At 52.7% G+C, this 20,866-nt stretch overlaps 1 protein-coding gene across 7 annotated transcripts in view; it reads right to left on the minus strand.

Annotated features, from left to right (window-relative positions):
- Nucleotides 1–395: 395 nt before the first annotated feature.
- Nucleotides 396–20,866, minus strand: part of RPH3AL (rabphilin 3A like (without C2 domains)) — a 137,820-nt gene continuing 117,349 nt past the window's right edge. For all 7 annotated transcript variants that reach the window (XM_055576987.1, XM_055576982.1, XM_055576985.1 and 4 more), the window contains 3 exons: nucleotides 5,403–5,516; nucleotides 3,770–3,917; nucleotides 396–1,509 (listed from right to left, as the gene is read on the minus strand). In XM_055576987.1, the coding sequence (XP_055432962.1) occupies nucleotides 1,506–1,509; nucleotides 3,770–3,917; nucleotides 5,403–5,516 (266 nt within the window). In that variant the 3' untranslated portion in view covers nucleotides 396–1,505. The remainder of the gene's footprint in view (nucleotides 1,510–3,769; nucleotides 3,918–5,402; nucleotides 5,517–20,866) is intronic.

A 20,866-nucleotide genomic window follows, 5' to 3' on the forward strand; every position in this document is an offset into this window, starting at 1 on the left:
TAAAGCTGTTTTTGTAGTTCATGCCATTTTCATTCCTTTAGGTCATTTTGGTGGGGTTCAAGAGGCAGAGAACATACAAATGTGTTCAGTCCACTGTGTTTAACTAGAAGTCCTTGTCCATTTTACAAACATTTCTACACATGTACGTATAAGTTAATATAACTCATTTTGATTATTTATTCATATACTTAACTTTTTATCTTTACATCGATGGCTTTGTTTTTCAATATTAGGTTTGTGAGTCCTTCTAACCCATGCAGATCTAGCTTATTCCTTTTACTGCAGCTTAGCAAGTGTTCCAGCAACCACTGTACCACATTTTTTTTCCCATCCGTTTCTCTACTTATGCATTTCAGACACACAAATGATTGTGGCCTTTTGATCAACACACTGGCTCAATGCAAATCTAATCTTTATTGTTTTTATTCTGAAGCATAACTTGTCACAGGGAAACAGGATTTTTTTTTTTTTTAAACTGTCTGCCAGTGACAAGGGCAAAAGAGCTCATAGTGGGGTGTCTGAAAGCCTGGAGAGGAAGGCCCTTCAAGGCCCAGGCGCGGGGCAGGCAGGCAGGATGGGAGCGTGTGGGTACCACACGCGCGCGTGGGCATGTTCTCTCTCCTACAGGAAGGGTTTTCCAGAAGCATCGCCTGCACCCTGAATTAAGTGTTTTTCTGCCAAACCGAGCCTACTGAAGAGGAGTGAATTAATGGCTTAGGGAGCTTCGCGCCCCAGCAGGGAACTCAGCTGAAGGCTCCTCTTTAGTGAACGAATTCACAGTGTTCCCCAGAACCCTTTCCAGCTCCACCAGCCCCGCGGGAGGGCTTCTGAGAGACCTAACAGAGAGCCAAGTTCAAGAGCAGGTCCTGGGCCAGGAGGGAGGTGACTGTATCCATGTCTGGGGGCTGCAGCAAGAGGGGAAGGGGGGGTGGACCTCTCTTCCCACCTCCACTGGCCTCCTCTCTGGGGGCCACGCTCCTCGGGGAAGGGTCACTGTCAGGCCTGGATGTCTTCCTCCATGAATGCAAGTATGGAGAAAGCCCCACCTCTGAGACAGCGGTGCACATCGGAAGGCCCCACGGGTGGGTCTGAAAGCCCTTCCAGTCCATCCAAGACGACAGCAAACTTAAAATGAACACGGGAGTAGGCTGGGGAGTGGGAAGGGCAATAAATAAAGGTCAAGGTGGAGTGGAGTGGCTGGGGTGGGGGTGGGGGGCTCCCAGGAAAGAAGGGGTGCAGAAAGGCACTGGGTCTGGGGGAGCAGACTCAGCCCCCCAAACACTGGTTTGTTGAGTTAGAGGTCACGTCTGACAGGGCTGGCGGCCAAGGGCTCCAGGACTGGTCAGGAAGGAACCAGGAGGGGTCTGGCTCCAGCTTTCTCTGTCCTCTCTCAAGCTCTTCCACTGGGAAGTCTGTCCCGTGCACCAAGCACACCTCTGTCCAGGGCAGGTGGAGGGGACCGTTGGAGGCCACGTCAGCAGCGGGGGCTGGCCCCGGTGTCCCTTTTACCTTTGAGAGAGAGAGAAGAAAGGCCACAATAGAGTGAACAGAAGCAGAGTCCCCAGGGACAGTGTCAACTTTGGGAATGAAATGCAGGGAGGTGGACTCCTTGCTGGAGCGGCCTGCACCTGAAGCAGCCACCCCCTCTGAACTAAGTGGGGGAGTGCTGGGGAGGGCTGGGGGCTGAGCCCTGGGCCAGCCCTGCTCTACTGCGCTGAGTCATTGCCGGCAAGTCGCCCACTCCCTGTGCTCCAGTGTGGCCATCAACACCACGCTAATCAACACAGGTGATCCTGGGATGCCAGCAGGAGCAAATGGACATGAGAGGGACCTTCCTGGTTGTCCAGTGGTTGAGACTTCACCTTCCAAAGCAGGAGGTGCAGGTTCGATCCTTGGTTGGGGAGCTAAGATCTCATGTGCCTTATGGCCCCCCCCACAAAAAATCAAAACATAAACAACAGAAACAATATTGTAACAAGTTCAATATAAAAATGGTCCACATTAAAAAAAAACTTAAAAAATAAAAATTTTAAAAAATGGATGTCAGAACAGAAAACCTTCCAGGCCAGTCCTGTCCAAGTAAAACTTAAGCCCTGGAACCCTGCCTATGTGCTGGACCACACGGCAGATAGATTGTCGGGTGGCCACTGGACATGTCCTGCTGAGAGAGCAGAGATGGGGTCTGCAAGACTCCACTCTGTCTTTCTGTTTCCTGGACCTGCTTGGTCACAGCTGAGAGTTGGTATGAAGAGAAAGGGTGAAGGCTATGGTGGTGTGGACAGGGACAGAGGTATACAGCCCGCCCCGGAAACCAAGGCTGGCAGGTGAGTTTGCTCCACATTTTCCTAAGAGAGAATCTTCAGCTTAAAGGGGACTAGGAGGTCATCTGGTCCGGGGACAGTTTAAACCCCATGCAGGTAGGTACCCCACGTGGACCCTGGAGCTTACCCTCCCTGCAACCCGGGAGGGACACGACGTGGTCCCCACTTTAGTGATAATGCAACTGGGTGCCGAGAGATCAAATATTAGATTGAACCATAGGCAACTGCCAATCTTTAACTATTTTTGATCTACAAAAATACAGTTGCATGTGGTTCGACCTGACGGTTTGCCCAGGTTCCCATGGGTGTGGATGGCAGAGCTGAGGCTAGAGCTCAGGCACGCTGGATTCCAAACTGCCCTCTGTGGGGGACTGCAGGAGGCGAGGGGGATGGGAGACGACCCAAACCATGTCTGCGGCGCCTCCCTCCCTGAGACCTGCCCCCCTATGTCACAGTCTGACTCTCTTTCTCATGCTCATAATGAGGGGGAATGTGGGAAGGGGAGGAGGAATGTAGAAAGGGGAGGGGGTGGCGAAGGAAGAGTGGATGAGGGCTCCCACGGGGTTTCCTGGTGGGTGACCCCACCCCACCAGGCTCCTTCAGCCGCCCCCGTGCGCGACAGGGGCATCAGCTGCTCTGTTGACCCAACACAGCATGTGCCTGTGGATCCTCTGGCTGTGGAGGCACTCAGTCCAGCTGGGGCTTCATTCTGGAAGGAGGCCAGGGGCCAATCCTGCACCTGCACGCTTTTCTCCCACTTGAGAGTGAGGATCCCCTTATCTCCCGACTGCATGATGGTCCCAGGCCAGCTGGGGCAGGTGGGAGCTTGGATTCTTGCCCTTGGCTCCCACACCCGTCAAATGGGGATAATAAGCCCCCTGACTTCTTGGCTAAGAGAATGAAAGTTGCCCTTGGATGCGCAGGGTGGGCCGGGCTCCACAGGTCCCGATTTCACCCCTCTTAGGATCTGGGACTGCTCTGGCCTGGGCTCTGTTTGGGGCAAGCTGATTCAGCTTCTTCAGCTATGTGGTAAGTTTCTGGAGGTCTCAGAAACTGTCCCCCACCACACCCTGCCCAGGCTGGGCACCCTCTGGTGGACAGCAGGCGTTCTCAGGGTGGAGTTCCTGTGACTTTTACAGGGACAGTGAAATACTTGGAAAGATTACATTTTATAAAACTGAGGATGCTAATAACCGCTGAGAACAGACAAAGATGGTCAGCCTTGAGATCTGGGTTCATTGTGGGCGGGGATGGGTCTGGCTCGCCTGGGTTCCCCCAGCACCTGGCACAGCGCTCAGTGAACGGGGGGAATTGAAAACATCCCCTAGAGCTCTCCAGTGTTGGAGCACAGAGGAGCACGAGGCAGGCTACGGGGAGGGGACCAGCCTACAGGGGTGGGGGGCAGACGGAGAGGAGGTGGGCAGGTTGGAAGGTGGCTTGGTACTCACCAGGGCCCTCTGGGTCCGGCCAGGGTGCGGGGGCCCCCCTGTGGGTCGGCAGAGCCTGTCCCGGTCTCACTGGCCAGGCTGCTCTGGCTCCCCGAGAGGCAGCTGGCTGGGCGGGCGGGCCCCATCTTCAGTGACTCCACACTTCCGCCTGCAAGAAGACCCCATGACTGGCTCCGGGTTGGGCCCTTTGGGCCTTGAACCGAGACAGGGAGGAACTCAGCCTGGACAAGGGAGCTGATCTAAAGTCTCCTCATTTGGAATTGTGACTTTTATCTATGGGACTGTCTTCCAGAGCGTCTCCCCCTGAGAACGGCCACCACCTTCTCCCCTATTCACATGGTTGCCATGGTCTAGTGGGACCCCCACCCTTTGGCCGCTGCTCACTGGCCCACAATCTTACAAAGACAACCGAATGGGCCCTTGGGTCATTTAGCTAAGGAACAAGTAGTTACCCACATGAAAATGGACAGTGCCCTCGGAGAAGAAGCATGTAGTAGGGGAATTGTGTGTATATCTGTTAATGCAGCAAGAGGGACATTCACTGCTACCGTTAGTAACTAAGGAATCCTCATTCAGACGCAGTTGTTAGTCCCCGCCTGCTGAGAGAGCAGAGATGGGGTCTGCAAGACTCCACTCTGTCTTTCTGTTTCCTGGACCCACTTGGTCACAGCTGAGAGTTGGTATGAAGAGAAAGGGTGAAGGCTATGGTGGTGTGGACAGGGACAGAGGTATACAGCCCACCCTGGAAACCAAGGCTGGCAGGTGAGTTTGCTCCACATTTTCCTAAGAGAGAATCTTCAGCTTAAAGGGGACTAGGAGGTCATCTGGTCCGGGGACAGTTTAAACCCCATGCCTCAGCCCTGCCTACTGACACTGATCACTTGGAAAACTCCATGGAGAAGGATTCTAAGGCCCCTGTCAGGCTCTTTGGGAGAGAGTATCATGATCAACTAGTAATGTCTGCCATGGGCACAGGGGCAGAAGTAAAAAAATGTGTGCCAGGCATTTGGCATCTCTTATCGAGTGCAGATGGCCACCCCTGCAGGAATGCCTTCCATATCAGTTCTGGCAGGAGATCACCCAGCTTTCCATTTCTTTTCAGCTTGGGGCAGTTATTGAAAAGCTTTCTTCTTATGTACTAAAAATCAGCCTCCAGAAGCATCTTGCAAATATCCCAGTTCTAACCTCTGGAGTAACTGTGAATGAAGCTGGTCCTATTCCTGGGAAGGCCCTTCATGTGTGGAAAGGAAAATGTGCCCCCCAGGCCTTCTCTGCATGTACACCTGAGCCTCCGTCTGTTCGTGGTGGTTTTTTTAATTTTGGCTGCTCTGTGCAGCTTGTGGGATCTCAGTTCCCCGACCAGGGATTGAACCCACCACAGTGAAAGCCCAGAATCCTAACCACTAGGCCACCAGGAACTCCCTTTTCCATCTGTTCTTGAGTGGTGCCAACCCTGTAGTTCTCAGTCGTCCCAGCCAAAGGCCCACTTTGCCTCCTGGATCTAGAACTGTTCCACCAACCCCCACCGAGGAGCTGCTGGGAAGCAGAGGCCGCAGGAGGAGGACAGCCACTGCCCTCGGGGCCTGGGAAGCAACAGTCCCTGCACTTCCTGTCAGCTGAGTCAGTCACTTACCTGACTCGCCCCAGGGTTTGTTGCCTTTCGGGTCCCTGACCCCAGCGGGCCGGAGTCTGTCATCCAGGCTGGAGGAGCTGAGATCAGAGTCGCTGTCGCTGTCGCTGGAAACCACTGGAAAAGAGACACCAGCACAGGAGGTCACCCCCCACTGGCCGCTGCCAGCAGGAGTGTCCGACAGAGGGGACCAGGGCAGGCCTCCTCCTCCTGCCAAGACAAGATGGCATGGGACCTCTGCCGGTCCTGGTGTTTGGAGCATGGGGCTGGCAGGGGACTCCTTTCTGCCAGGCAGAGAGGTGAGTGCCGGGGCAGCCCATCTCCACATGTCACCCCCTCCCTGGGGCTGGATCAGAAGCCTCTTGCTGGGAGGAGCTGATTATCTGCTTTGGTGCAGGCCCAACTACTCTAAACCATGCACTTGGCAATGCTTAAAACCATCCAGTGATGCCCTGCAGGAATAATTCTAGTCCTCGCTGACCTGACAGAGGGCTCCAGGCCCCTGACATTCGCTAACTAGTAGAAGCTTCAGAACAACTCGGCAAGATAGGAAACAGCATTGTCCCCATTTCCCAGGCAAGGAAACGGAGGCCCTTGACCACAATGGGATGCTTACTCTGGTGGGCTGGCTCCACAGACTGTGTTTATAACCACTCTGATTCCACTGGGAGAACTGAACTCGGAGCCAGCAGGTCTGGGCTCTCATCCCAGCTCATCCAGCAACTCCCAGTGGGGTCTTGTGAACGCAGAAGGGAGCCAGGCTGGTGGGGCTGGAATCCCAGGAGAGGGTAGGGGAGGGGGAGCTCCCACGGTGAACACCCACTGTGGTAGAAACCCTCTTTTCTGGACTAAATGGGACCATATTTGGCTGGTTAGTCAACAGTGGGAGTCATAATACAGGATCTATTCATACATTAAACACTCTATTTTCATTTTAAGCATAGAAATGTACATCCATTTGCCAATCTTTTGATGTAGGGCTTGGGTGCTTCTTTGAGATCAGCCCACATGGTCTTTCATGTCTAAACTGCATCTATATTGCATTGCCTGTGATTCCCAGATTCCATTTCTTTAAACTGAAGCTGAGCTTAAGTGGCTCCAATGGTAAAGAATCTGCCTGTAACGCAGGAGACCCCAGTTCAACCCCTGGGTCAGGAAGATCCCCTGGAGAACAGAATGCAACCCACTCCAGTATTCTTGCCTGGAGAATCCCATGGACAGAGGAGCCTGGCGGGCTACAGTCCATGGGGTTGCAGAGTCAGACACGACTGAGCGACTGATACTTTAAAGACACAGCAAAGCAAGAGCCCAAACTCCCACCCTCCTCTACTTCTTTAGCCTCATCCTCCACAACTGCACAACCAGCTCTTCTGCCTGAGGCTCCTCCAGCCTCAGGCCACCTGCAGCTCCTGCCAAACTGTCAGCACCTCCTGCAGGGACTGGCTTTCCTCTCCCCAGAATTCCCTGCCTACCCTTCTCCTCCTGGCTTAGTTTGGGTACCACCTCCTCCAGGAAGCCCTCTATGGTCTCCATCTGGTTGGCTGAACACGCTGTGTATTCTGTTACCCCTGCAGCAACCAAACTTTCTGCTTTAAGTGTTGTGTGTGTGTTTTCCCCCAGCAGACTTGGAGGTTCCTGAAGGCAGGGGCCAAATCACATCATGACTGAGCCTAGTGTGCTTTTCCTATAGACCTGATCCTGGGGGTGGGGCAAGAGGGGTGCTAACGGTTTGTTTCCAGCTTTGCCTTCCTCTGTCTGCTTAAGGATTTTGACCTTTCTGCTGTGTTTCTTTCTCTCCTCGCCCTCAAGGCAGAGTTCTGCTTTGGCTTTTTGGGCTTTCCAGATCTAGAATCAAAAGGAGATGGAGACTGGAGGGGTTGGGATCCACACGCCCGCCCCATTCGTTGTATTTGAGAAATGTAAGTAAAGGCCTGACTTATTTTCAATTGCTTTTTAGGTCCCAGACTGGGTTTCTTTGATCAAGAATCCACTGAGACCTGATTTTATGGGCATTCGTTTTATAAGCAATTCCGTATTTTTTGACTCATGCACTGACTGACTAACCATCAACCCTGTGGGTCCCCAGACAAAGGGAGTGTGAGGGGCAGGAGTGAGCAAGCATCTCTCCTTTGGGGCAGGTGCAAAGGGATCTGGAATATTCTGCCCCCGCTCCCAGCAGGAGGGTGTCCAGCAGCCTGTTAGGCAGCGGGAAGTCCCTGAGAAGAACACAGTGACTGATCTCCACATCGGTTTTCTCATCTCTCTGGTAGAGATGCTTACTCCAGTACTCTTGCCTGGAAAATCCCACAGATGGAGGAGCCTGGTAAACTACAGTCTGTGGGGTCTCAAAGAGCCGGACACGACTGAGCGACTTCACCTTCACCTTCATTCCTTCTTCCTGACTTGGAATGTTCTGTCTGCCCCATGCTGGATATGCTGGATCTTTGTAATTCTAGGGTGGAGTGGGAAATATGAAGCTGGGGCAGCAGGGGAGAGCGAGACATGACATGGGGCTTCATGATATGGAAATAATACCTGGATCCTTTGGTGCTAATGAGCAGATGCCGCAGGGCACGACGTACCAAGAGCTTGAAAGAGACGATGGGAAAGGACATTCCAAGACTCCGGGTTATGGTGGCCAGCCCATTCACCCCATTCATTCACTCTGCTCCCTGAACTGTCATCTGTGGTACCTGGTCTCAGTGTTGGGTTGAGAGTGGGCTTAAGTTGCAAGAATACTGCTGAGCTATGTTGCAAGAGCGTGTTTTGCTGGGAGGGGTATGTCTCGTCCAAAGCCCCAAGCCTGGAGGTGGGGCTCAGGCACCATGTTGCCTGGTTTCCATATGGTGCCTATGCCGTGCAAGGTTTAGAAAAAATAAACCTCCCCAAGTGACAGTCAGTGGGCTTGTTCTTTGTCTCCTTTTATAGAACCCCAAGGGCCACAGCCGTGGAAGCGGGGGAACAGCCTTGCATGACAACTAAACTCACAAAGGTGTCGCAGAGCAGAGAAGCAGCCAGCCAAGGCCGCATTCCTTTTGAATGCATCTCCCTTGGCTCAAGCATTGTTGCTCATTGTGTCTGGGATTTCAAGCAGGGGGCCAAGCCTGAGCTTAGAGGTCTCTGTGATGCAAACCCAATCCTGTTTCTAATCCACTCTAATAAACCTCACTCGAAAGGAATAGCCCAAGGAAGTCGGCAGTGTCGACACCTGGCCTTGGCACTTACTGTCATTGGGAAAGAAAGATGCTGAAGAGACCATGTGGAGAACATCCCTGGACACTGTCCAACGCAAATGCCGTCTACCTCAATTCTCCTCCAGCAGCAAAGGAAGACGTTTTTCTTCCTCCTCCCCCTCTAAATGTCGCTGTAAAACCCAAACCTTGGTTAATTTGCCATTCGATTGCTGTTGCCACCTTTCTCTCTACACGGCAGCTGCAATCGTAAATCTTCCAGGTCTATTAACAAAGCTTTTAGGCTCATAAATCTTTTGGCCCTTGCTCTTCCATCCTCAAAACACTCTGTGCGTCTGAAGGCTGATTTTTTACCTCTAATTCCCCAAAGGCTGAGTCTAGGATGGCCGGGTTGGTGACAAGTGCTTGTATTCTGCCCACGCTTGATTTTTCAGGTTGAAAATGGGAAAACACCAGGGAGAAGACTGTCTTGATAGCTTCCCCAAGAAGGAGGTGTCACCAAGTGGATTCACTGGAACTCTGCCAGGAGGCAGGGAGGAGGCCCCCTGCCGCAGTGGCCTGGGCCCCTGGACCACTTGCTTGGGGACCTGGCATCCCTGAGATTTTCCCATCATGCAGGGCTGCCCCACTCTGCCTGGCTCTCATCAGCAGCAGCGGACAGCACCAGCGCCAGCCATGCTCACTTCTCTGGGTATTTTTTTTTTTCTCTCTTGGATGGATTTGCAATTTGATTGTCACCATGGAAACTCAAGAGTTTTGGTACATGAAAGTGGGGGCAAGTCTTCCCTTTTGGAAAGTCTTTTCCAACTGCTGCAAAGAACATGTGTGGCAGCTGCTGGCTTGTGGAGAAACCTTGCCTGCAATGGTCCAGGGGACAGGCAGGATGCTGGCTACGTGACCTCAGAGCCCTGCATTAGGATTTAGGGAACCTGTTTCCTGGCTCTGATCTGCCACCCTCTCTCTTTGTGACCCTGGGGGCACCTCTCAGGGCTTCACCACACACAAAACAGGCCAACCTAGACAGCCTAGACACTCTGGGTCTTGAATCCTAGGATTCAACTTCAGGTCAGCTTTGTTCCATCAGTGGAGAGATCCTAGTGCCCCTCTCTGGCTGAGAGGCAGGGGGATGTGATTTCTGGGCCACACGACATCCGCCTGCCTGGCACAAGGACAACCAGCAGCTTGTGAGCTTGGGAGGCCCTTGTGAGTTGCTGCTGCTCTGCTTGGAGGCTCCCAAAGCCCCCAGAAATTATGGGAATTAGAGAGGAAGAGATATTTTCAGCAAACATTCTGCCAAGGCAAAGCAGATGGTGGAAAATTTTGCACGCTAAAAACAAAAAAAAAAACCCAACTTTAATTGTAAAGGAAAGATAAGGCCCCGGGGAATGCAGAGACATCCCCAATTAGCCTTACCCAGCCCACCAGGCTGGCGCGGCTGCAGAGAAGAGTCAAAAAGATGTCCCCACGGGGACAGCTGATGGCTGTGGCTCCGCAAGTGGGGCCAGGCTCGCAGCCCGAAATCCCACCAAGATGTCTCCCACGTCTGGGGCTCTGTTTGGCGGCAGCAGGAGGGAGGTGTGGGGGTGGTGAAGAGGCACTGGCCCTGAGTCAGACAGACAGTGTCCTGGCTCTGCCACTTGCCAGCTGTGTGACTTTGGGCCAGTTCCTTCACCTCTGTGCTTGGCAGGCTCACCTATGAAAGGGGGCAATGATGGATCCTTTCCTGGGTTATTGTGAGCATTAGCAGAAATAACACAGGCCATGTCTGGCATATGGCAGATGCTTGATAAATAAATAAATAAATATTTATTTGGGGGGCATCCTGAACTCATGGCCCACACCATCTGGCATGGGGATGGCCTCTGGACTCAGCATGTTCGATGCCCAGGCCAGCCTCACGGGGGTGGACTCTCCTTTTCTAGGGGAACTCAGATTTCCAAGTTGTACTTCATGAGACATTGAAGGCACTGGTACCTTCAGAGTCTGTCTGGAGGCTGAGCTGGATTGGAACCCAGGACTATCTGTGGCTGGAATCTCTACTCTTTCTTCCTCGCTCAGGATGCAGGGCATCCCTTGGTCTGGGCTTATCCCAAGGGCTCTGGCCCCCTGAAGGCAGGCCAGTTCATCCTCAGTCCCTTTAACATGCCTTTTCCCATCAGGCAGGAGCTGCCATGTGGGTGAGAAAAACACCCAGTTCACTCCCAGCATCTAGGGTTGAATACTGGCTCTGCTTTGGACACTTCTAGACAAATACCTTAATCTCTCTGAACCTCAATCTTCTCATCTGTACAATGGAGACAATAACAAACACAGTAAAATAACATCAAGGAGGACGCAATGCGCTGTGACTTTAAAAGGCTATTCGAAGGACTTCCCTGGTGGTCCAGTGGCTAAGACGCCTCGCTCCCAGTGCAGGGGGTCTGGGTTCAACCCCTGGTCAGGGAACTAGATCTCATATGCCACAACCAAGAGTTGGCAAGCCGCAACTAAGACCTGGGGCAGCCAAATAAATAAATATATTGCTGCTGTTCAGTTGCTCAGTCACGCCCGACTCTCTGCGACCCCATGGACAGCAGCACGCCAGGCTTCCCTGTCCTTCACTCTCTCCCAGCATTTGCTCCAAGATCCCATATGCTGCAACTAACGATTCCTGTCCTGCAATTAAGACCCAGCATGGCCAAATAAATAAATAAATATTAAAAAAAACTATATGAGCCTATAAATATTTTTCAAAATGAGATTCTAATTCATCCTCTAGGAACCGACCCAAATCGTGCCTGTGTTGGAAAGTTTCTCTTGCCCAAGGATGGTAGACAGCCCCCAACCCTGCTCTCCCTAACCTGCTGGTCCCTCTCACACACTCCCTGGCATTACACTGTGTTTGCTACAGATGCCTGCCTTGACTTGCCCAGTTCTACCAGAAACCCCTTCAGGGCAGGGCCACATCTTAATTGGCGTCTGCCTTCTTCCCTCAGCCCCCAGTGCTGGGCCCTGGGCCAAGTGGGCACTCAGTAAACACTTGTTGACTGCTTTCTGAAAAATCCTCCCCAGGAGAGGACATGGCACCTCATGGAGACGGCAGGATGGACGGTGATCGGCGAGGTGGCGGCCAGCCAGCTGGGGCTGGGCGTTCAACCAAGCAGGTGCCTCCCCTTCCCGAAGGACACTTGGGTGGGACAAGCCAGGCGACAGGAGATGTGGCCTCAGCCGGAGCCAGGGATGGACTAATGGAGGGGGGCTGTCGGAGACTGGTTGCCATGGACACGGGAAGAGTGGGCTCTGGGGAGGGGAGCGCACTGTTCACGCAAAACCTTCTCTCCTTCCAAACCTGAGACCCAAGGATAGGTTCTCCCTTTGCTTCGGAAACTTCCCCCAGGGCCCTAGAGAGTAGGGATCTGAAAGGAAGAAAGAAAAATAGCCTCAAGCCCAGGGGGCCTGACCTCCTAAGGATGGGCTGAGTGGAGTCAGAGAGCCTCGGAGTCTGCTTCCCTCCCTCCCTCCTGGCCTGGAGTCTGGAGATCCAGATGACCCTCCCTTGCCAGCTGCCTGATCACCCTGGGCCTCATTTCATCCCCTTTGAGGTGGGGATAGTCACAGGACCACCACAGAGGGAGGGTGAGGCTGTGGGACCTCCTTCCTTGGTTCCCCTTCTAGGCTGCCCCTGGGACCTCGGCAGGGACGGCCCAGACCAGGCCAGGAATTGAGAGTGGGGAGTGGAGGGTTTCTCCTGCTTGTTTATTCATTGCCATTGATTTTAATTAACTCCCTCCTTGGGGCTTGCAGAGAGACAGGAGGCACCGGATAATGAAGAAGTATCCTCCGATCGATAGAGATGTGGTCACCAGCATTGACATCCTGTGGTCCTGTCCTGGCTGGAGGCGCTCCAGAGAGAAGAGAGAAATGGACAGATGGAAGATAAGAACAGATTCTGCCAGAGAGAACACAATACCACTACTCTGTAGCGGGGGTGGAGAGTGGTCAGGGAAAGATGAAGTCAGGGAGAGCTTCCTGGAAGAGGTGGAATTTAAAGATGAGCATGATTTTGGCAGGTAGAGATGCTGGGACTGGGGTGTGCCTGGCATCCCTGACAGAGGACAGGAAAGGCAAAGGCCAGGTGGTGGGCTTCTTTGGGGCCAGGACAGGCTCAAGAGGAAGGTGCCAGACTCAGGTACTTAGGGGACGAGGGGCTGGTCTGGTTTGGGTGTGCTCTGCAGTATTTCCCTCTGGCAGGTTATTGCTTCTGATTCATGGCAGAGATGCAGCAAAGTGAGTGCGTACCTCCTGCCGGCTCCTCTGCTGGGATATAAAATGTGCCTCATCCACTCCATGACGTCAGTGCTCTCTCTCTGTCCTTCTTTATGTCTCTGTGTGTCTCTGACTTCATCTTTTTGTGCCTCTCTTGCTGATGGTTTAAAAAAAATCTCTCTCTGCCTTTGTCTCTCTTGTCTTTCCCTCTCTTGTGGGTCTTTGTGTCCCCACGGTTCTAAGTCACCCTGCGTTGGTCTCTTGGTCCCTCTTCCCATTTTGTTGGTTTCTCTCACTCTCCCTCTCTGCCCACCTGTCTCTGGGTCTCTGTCAGGCACATCCCCTCAGAGTCTGGCCTCAGGGTGCGTCCCTCAGGTTCCCTCATCCTAGAATCTCAGCCCCTGCGAGCCCCATGGCATCTGATCTCATCCTGGGTGTGGGAAGGGCTGTCAGCTTTTCCCAGACTCCATGTGGACCCCAGGGGCAGCTGAGGCAGGGGCAGTCCAGCCCCTCTTTCCTGTATGGAGATCACTGGGCAGACAGACACTCTCTGCCTCTGCTGCCGAGGCTGGACTAGTGAGTAGAAATCAACCAGCCCCCCGTGATGGACAGGAGGTCCGGGGAGAGGGTGGCGGAGCCGAGTGCACCCAGCCCTGTTATCTCCGAGGGCTTTATTGGAGTCAGATGAGGCAGGCGGGCCCAGATTTATTCTCTTCACCCAGGTCCCCAAAGGCCAAGAAAACTAGAGTAGAATTAAGTTGTAGGTTCACACGGCAAGACAGGTGAGCAGCTGGAGAGGGGAGCGCTGTACTGCACTTGGCAGGAGTTCTGTGGTCATCCAGGGCTTCCCAGGTGGCTCAGCGGTAAAGAATCTGCCTGCCAAGCAGGACACGTGGGTTCGATCTCTGGGTTGGGAAAATCCCTGGAGAAAGAAATGGCAATGCACTCCAGTATTCTTGCCTGGAGAATCCCATGGACAGAGGAGCCTGGCGGGCTACAGTCCATGGATTCGCAAGAGTCGGGCACGACTTAGTGACTATTATACAATAGCAGCAGCAGCTGCTGAGGACATCTGCTTAGCTAGAGCCAGGCTGCCTGGGGTGGGGCTGGGCCCTGCTCTCCCAATTCAGCTCAGATGGGGATTGTGGGGTTGGGGGGCGGCAAGGAATCCCAAGGCCTCACCTTGCAGCTGGAGTCATCCGATCAGCTGAGGCTGTCATCGGGTTCGGATAAATTAGAAACGACACCCATGCCCCTGTCCTCTGTGGTGTGGCTAATGAGCGCCTCCTGCTCTTGGGAAATCAAGCCCCCAGCCAGTGAGGACACCCAGGACAGGCCAGAGGGCTGCAGAAGCCGGGGCGGGGCGCAGCAGTGGGAACAATGGTGGCTCCTGGCTGCTCAGGGCTCCTGTTCTGGGGGTGGCCCCTGCACCGAGCTAGCGTTTGGCTTCACCGAGGACTCTGAAGGTCAAAACAAATTAGTAACACATAGGCTTATCTTTCAAAACACAGCCACGTAAGATGAGGCTAGGGCCTCTGTTTCCCTGAGACTTAGGAAAAGGGCAGAGTTTCCTGAACACCGTGGGGATTTCTTATTCTGCCCATGCCAAGGTTACAAGGCAACCTATCTGACCCCTCCAAGCCTTGGTTTCCTCTTCTGTGAAATGGGACAACAGTAGTACCTCCAGTACAGGTATTTGGGGGGTGGGGCGTTGATCACATGAATACACAAAACCCAGCATGGGCTGCAGTCCACGGCAGCTGAGGCCTGAGACCTGCTTCTTTTGCCCATAGGCCCGTGGCGCCCAGGCCGTCATCTGAGCCTGGAGGAACCGCGGCTGCCCAGAGTGCCGACTGTCTGTGTCTGCCCCAGCAAGGTCCTCAGCGGGCTCAGGAGACTCAGCACCACTCCCCGCTTCTCCTGCCCCCGATGGCATGGATGGTATTCCTGTCCCCAAACGCCTAGTGGGAGCCACGCACAGGACTGTCCAGCCAGGCCTTTTTAATTTATTTTCTGGACCCAAACCACAGACCTACACCATGAAGACCTGGGTCAATGGGGCCGGGCTGGACACACAGTGCCCTTCTCAGATTATTCAAAGGCAGCCTCTCTCTCCTCTCCTCTCTGAACAGCTCTCTCTAGCTTATATCTTGTGGTTTTTATTATCTTCATACATGAAAAAATCCCAGGCACTTCCAACTCCCCAGGATGCTAGAATCCATGCAGGGTGTAAAACGAAGGAGACAGGGAAGGTGATGATGAAGCAGGAGAGACGATGCTGGGCACAGGACCGCAAGGGAAGTTCACAGGCCCTTAGCGACTGTTAACCAGGAGCGCGGGGAGGGAGGGGGTGCTGGGCGAGTGTGCTGGGATTTCACGGGCTGCACATAGCAGGACTGTGTGTGTGGGCACGCACGTGTATGTATGCATGTGTGTGTGTGTGAGTCTGTGTGGCCATTGCTGAGATGGGGCTGGTCTTTCTGGTAGAGACAGCTTAAATATATAGTCTGAGAGCTGGTATACCACCTGCCGGAAACCTCTGCACAGAGTCTCATCCCCCTGGATTTAGGACGGTGACATAGGAAAGCTGGAAGAGCACAGACTCTCTGTCCCAGCCCCCCTCGCCCCATCCTACTCATAGGGAAACCAAGGCCCAGGGAGGAAGAAGGACTTCCAAAAAAGTAAAGTTTTCTGACCCAGGGTCCCCATTAAGACAGAGGAGCTAGGGACTTCCCTGGTGGTCCAGTGGTTAAGACTCTGTGCTCCCAATGCAGGGGGCCCGGTTTGGATCTCTGGTTGGGGAACTAGATTCCACGTGCTGGAATGAAGATTTCTCATGTTGCAAGGAAGATTGGAGATCCCGTGTGCCACAACTAAGACGAGATGCAGCCAAATTAAACAAGAACACGATCCCTGAGTCTGGAAGATCCCCTGGAGAAGGGAATGGCAATCCATTCCAGTATTCTTGCCTGGAAAATCCCATGGACAGAGGAGTCTGGTGGGCTATAGTCCAAGGGGTTGAAAAGGAGTCAGATACGACTCCCTCACCCCTCCCCTCACAAAAACCACAGGGGCTCTGCAAGGCTTGACCTCTGAAGTTCTTATTGACGAGGCCCTGGGGGTGACGGTGGTGGGTCACCTCCACAGAAAGCACAGAACCACTGTGGGTAGGATTTGCGGAGTCTGATCAGAAGGAGGGACCCACAGACATGGCCTGGTCAGGCTCCTGCCTTCCTCTGGTCAGGGGAAGGGGCAGTGAGTGAGGTGGGCTGGATGTGAGAACTCTCTACTTCTATGGAGATGTGTGCCCGCTTTTTTTGGCAACAGGTCTAACTTCTCGTCTTTCGCTTTCACAGGGATGTAGAAACAAGAACAATTTCACTTTCTTTGGATTAGCCCAGCAAGGGCGATGATCAAAGAGCATGAGAGATGGACTTCCCTGGTGGCACAGTGGATAAGAATCTGCCTGCCAATGCAGGGGACGCAGGTTCGATTCCTGGTCCGGGAAGATCCCACATGCTGCGGAGCAACTAAGCCTGTGCACCACAACTACTGAGCCTGTGCTCTAGAGCCCGGGAGCCGTAACCACTAAGCCTGTGTGCCGCAACTCCTGAAGCCCACCCACCCGCCTGCCCTAGAACCAGCAAGCCGCAACTCCTGAGCCCGCCCGCCCGCCTGCCCTAGAACCAGCAAGCCACAACCCCTGAGCCCTAGGGCCTGTGGTCTGCAACAAGAGGAGCCACCACAATGAGAAGCCCACGTCCTGCTTTCTCTAATTAGAAAACCCATATGCAGCAATGAAGACCCAGTGCAGCAATTAAAAAACAAAATAACAGTACCAAGTATCTTAAAAAAAAAAAGCATGAGAGACAGTAGGGAGGGGTGGCGACTGGGGCAAACCAGGGATTGCAGGGTCTGTGTGAGGGGGAAACTGCCACTTAGCCTGTCCAACTTATCCAGGGAGGAGCCGTATGGCTAGACCTTCTGATTTTCAAAAAAGAAGCCAGAACTCTATATTCTTTTCATGAGAATTCTCTACCTTTTGAAAAATGTTGTCAATGAATTTAAAGCAGTGAGTCAGGGGGAGTCACTGTTCCACCAGTTTGCGACCCACAATACCAGCAAATGTCCAAGCCGCCCAGGACAGACAGCACCTCGCCTCCAAGCACAGAAGCCCTCCTGCTCTGCTCTGCCTGCTTCTCTGAGCCTCAGCCAGCCTGCCTCCCCCACCCCTCCGCACACAACACACGTTCCCAGCTGCTCTGAAGGCTGCAGGGAGTCCATGCACCATGTCCAGGCTGATGTGACAGAAACAGCAAGTCCTGAATCTGCTGGGGAAACACTGGGGATGATTAGGGGGTGGGGAGAGGGCAGCTAAGCGCCCCCAAGGAGCTTCCAAAATGCGAATTTCTCAGGAACAGAGAAAGAAGGAAGGCAGCATAGCAACAACTGGCTCTGGGCAGTGAGCAATCCTGTCTGAAAATAAAACAGTTTACAATCCACAACCGTGGCTCATTAAGAATGAATGGGTCTACCGGTATAAATAGCATGCTGCGTTAAGAAGTCAGGAAACAGCATATGCGTTTGATGGAAAAACGGCTGCCGCGAAACTGTTTATTAGCTCAGCTGGCTACAGCTCTGTGTTAACGAGACAGAGGTCTCAAGTTCAAAGCTGAGTGGCTGCCTCGATCTTGGGCCATAGAATGTGTCTCCATTCCCCCAGTCCCGGTCACAACATGGGGGTCTAGTTCTGAATACATAGTAACAAGCTTACAGTAAGCTTCTCCTAGTGTCTGAGCTATAGTATCCCTAGTGAAATATCCAGCCTGTTTGAATGCTCCCAGTAACAAGGAGCTCACTATCCTATAAGGTACAAAACACCCAACTCTGTGGTTCAATGGCCATTGAGCAACAAAGACTCATTTCCCCTGCTCTGTTTCAGCTCTGCCTGTGGGGACAACAGCCTCAAATTGGGCCTCACTGGCCACACCATCTATAACATCTGACGGGATACAGGCTAGATGCATAAACAGCAGCCTGAGCAGAAGGGAGCTGGGCCAGTCACATCCTCCCCCAGTGTGGACACGGGGCCCTGAGAGTGGGAGCAGAGGCTGAGACTGCAGGGTGTGCAGACTTGCAGTCGTGTCCAACTGCTGGGCGAGCAGAGGCTGGGGAATGGAGCTGATCTCAGTGTTCCCTGAGAAGCAGAGGCAGCTGCTACTCTGAGCTCTAGCACCACAGGCCTGGAAAGACCTTCCTGTCCACCCCTGCTTCTGGAAGACCTTCCTCAGCAGCCTGCCAGCAACCCCTGACTTGAGCTTTCCTTTGTTGTCTCTGTTCTCAGCAGCCCAAAACCCTTGAACCAAGTCCAGGAGCGGAAGGCCAGTGCGTGTGGCAGGAGCGTGGGCTGGGACTTAGGAGCCTGGAGCCCATGTGACCTTGGGCAGATGTCCCCCTCCTCATCCATCACTCAGAGTCAATTTCACGTCCATAACTGTCCCATAGGCTGTTCTGAGCATCGGAGGAGATAATGGCCGTGAGTCAAGGAGCCCTGGCTGAGGCCAACACAGCACCCATGACTCGGCTTCACCAGGGGGACAGGAGATGGTGGTGAGAGGGCGGAAAGATTGGCTAAGGGGTCATTCAGGAAGGATGGCTCCAGGCAAAACATTTGTGGTTGAGCTGAATCAGATCACTCAACCCAAACAACCCCAAAGCTTGCTTTCCCTGGACCGCAAACACAGAACACAGTTTAGAATTCTAAAAAAATTTGTTTAAAATCTAGCAAACCAATGAAGTGATAAGGAAACTCTGATTTTTCTTAAAACTACCCAACTGGAACAAATCTGAAGCTCAATGTACTTTTCCAGAACAGACCTTGAAGGGAACGCATGTGTTATTCTGTTCAATTCCATCCGGGAAGGCTGTGCTCTGCTCAGGGGAATGATGGGGAGGGGTGGGAGGGCTCTTGCGGAGGGTCCTGGGAGGCATTGTGACCCAGGCCTCAGCAGAGAGGGGAAAGTGAGTTTGCCTCGTGGCCACTGGGAGCTCAGGCACCTGTCGGCTCACCTGGGGCTTTTCGGGGTTTAGGGAGGCGGGCAGAGTGGAAAGGTCACCCTGATCTGGCCAGGCCATAGGGGAGTGATGAAAGCTTTAGGTGATGGGGCCCTGGCCCCAGGAGAGGTGAACACAGCAGAATCTCACTGATCCAGGGGTTGGTGCCCTAGGGCCTCAGCTATCCAACCCCCATCTTGGAAAAGCACACACATCCAAAAAAACCCTCAGAGCTAGCACTGTATGGACTGGAAACTTGGCTTCCCTGGTGTCTCAGAGGGTAAAGATTCTGCCTCCAAAGTGAAAGACTTGGGTTCCTGGGTTGGGAAGATCCCCTGGAGGAGGGCATAGCAACCCACTCTGGTATTCTTGCCTGGAGAATCCCATGGACAGAGGAGCCTGGCGGGCTACAGTCCATAGGGTCTCAAAGAGTCAGACATGACTGAGTGACGAACACTTACTTACGTGGGGCTTCAGCTCCATCCCCACTCCATCTCAGGTGTCCAGTAACTGCTGGGAAAGGTGGGCAGAGCAACCGCAGAGCAGACCCAGGGCAGTGCTGTCTCCCAGTCACACACCGGGGGATGAAGACAATAAGCCCCATCACATTAAGTATTCTCAGCACTGGAGGTGGAGACGTACAAAATCCTATCTGAGAAAAACTGCCACACTTAATGACTTCAGTCAGATCAATTCAGCTCTCCATCAATAGGGAATCAGGCTCCTCTGGCACAAGTACCAGCCTGCTTCTATTATGATGCAAGGTTGCAGAAGCAAAAAGCTTTATTTTCTAGCCTTTTCTTTTTTTCTTTTCTTTATAGTGATGGCTGGAACTGTAGCAACCATCTTGTGACCATGTGGGAAAGAGCAAGGCTTACAAAGACATCTGTCCTGACATAACTGAGCTGCTGAACCAAAGCCTCAGCTGCTTCCTCTGAGCTTTCCCGTATACAAGAAAAAAAAGAAAGTAATCCCTTATTTCCCAAATATGCCAGATTAATATCCCCATTCCCAGCAAATATCTTTCCGTACATTGCCCAAAAGTGAGAATCCAGTTGAAAGGAAAGAAGCCTTCAAAAGATGTGGCCCAACTCTAAAGGGATTAAGACCCAAGAGCGCACAGTACCATTTCTACCATTTACATATTATATTTCACAGAGGAACAAAGGGATCTGGGATGCACAAAAACTGACTATATTTTATTGCTGCCATAAACTTGGAGCAATGACCTGCCAAGGGAAAGTAGCGTGGTGCCCACACCCCAGCTGGATGGATCGGGTAGGAGGGTGGAGCCCTGCCCCCAGAGACAGCCAGGTCAGACCCAGGGCCAGTCACAGGGGGAACTCAGGTCACACTGTTTTCCATCCCATCCTGGAGAAAGGATGAATGTCCTGCGATCAGTAAGCTTGTATGGGGCTCGCCAAGGGGTTCTGCAGGCAAGTCCTTGACCAAAAGCAACAGCCAGTGTCCGGGGGAGGGAGGGCATAGCAAACCCAGGGAGTCAGCCCACCTGTCCTGAGGCACCAGCTCTCTACCAGCTCTGAGTTCAACGCAGAGGAAAGAAACACTTCATATCTTTCTCTGACACATCCTTTGTGTTATTTTTAACATTTAGACCTTTAATCTGTCTGCAGTGTGTTTCTGGGTACACACAGAATGGGATGGGAATCTAATTATGCTCGCCCTGCTTGTTAAATAAACCAGTTATTTTCTCACTGAAATGAAAAGCTACCTATCTTCAGCTTCCATACATCCTTAGCTCTGTTATTTTTCTATTCTGATCCACTTATCTATATAAAATAGATATTCTATTTATTCTGGTAACAATACCACACCGTTTCTCTTGATTATAGTAATCTACCTTTTGGTTATAGTAACTCTTTAAAAAATTGAAGTATAGCTGACTTACAATGTTTCTGGTGTATAGCAAAGTGATTATATATACTTTTTCAGATTCTTTTCCATTATAGGGTGTTA

Source organism: Bubalus kerabau, chromosome 4, assembly GCF_029407905.1.
Source record: "Bubalus kerabau isolate K-KA32 ecotype Philippines breed swamp buffalo chromosome 4, PCC_UOA_SB_1v2, whole genome shotgun sequence".
Taxonomy (NCBI): Eukaryota; Metazoa; Chordata; class Mammalia; order Artiodactyla; family Bovidae; genus Bubalus; species Bubalus kerabau.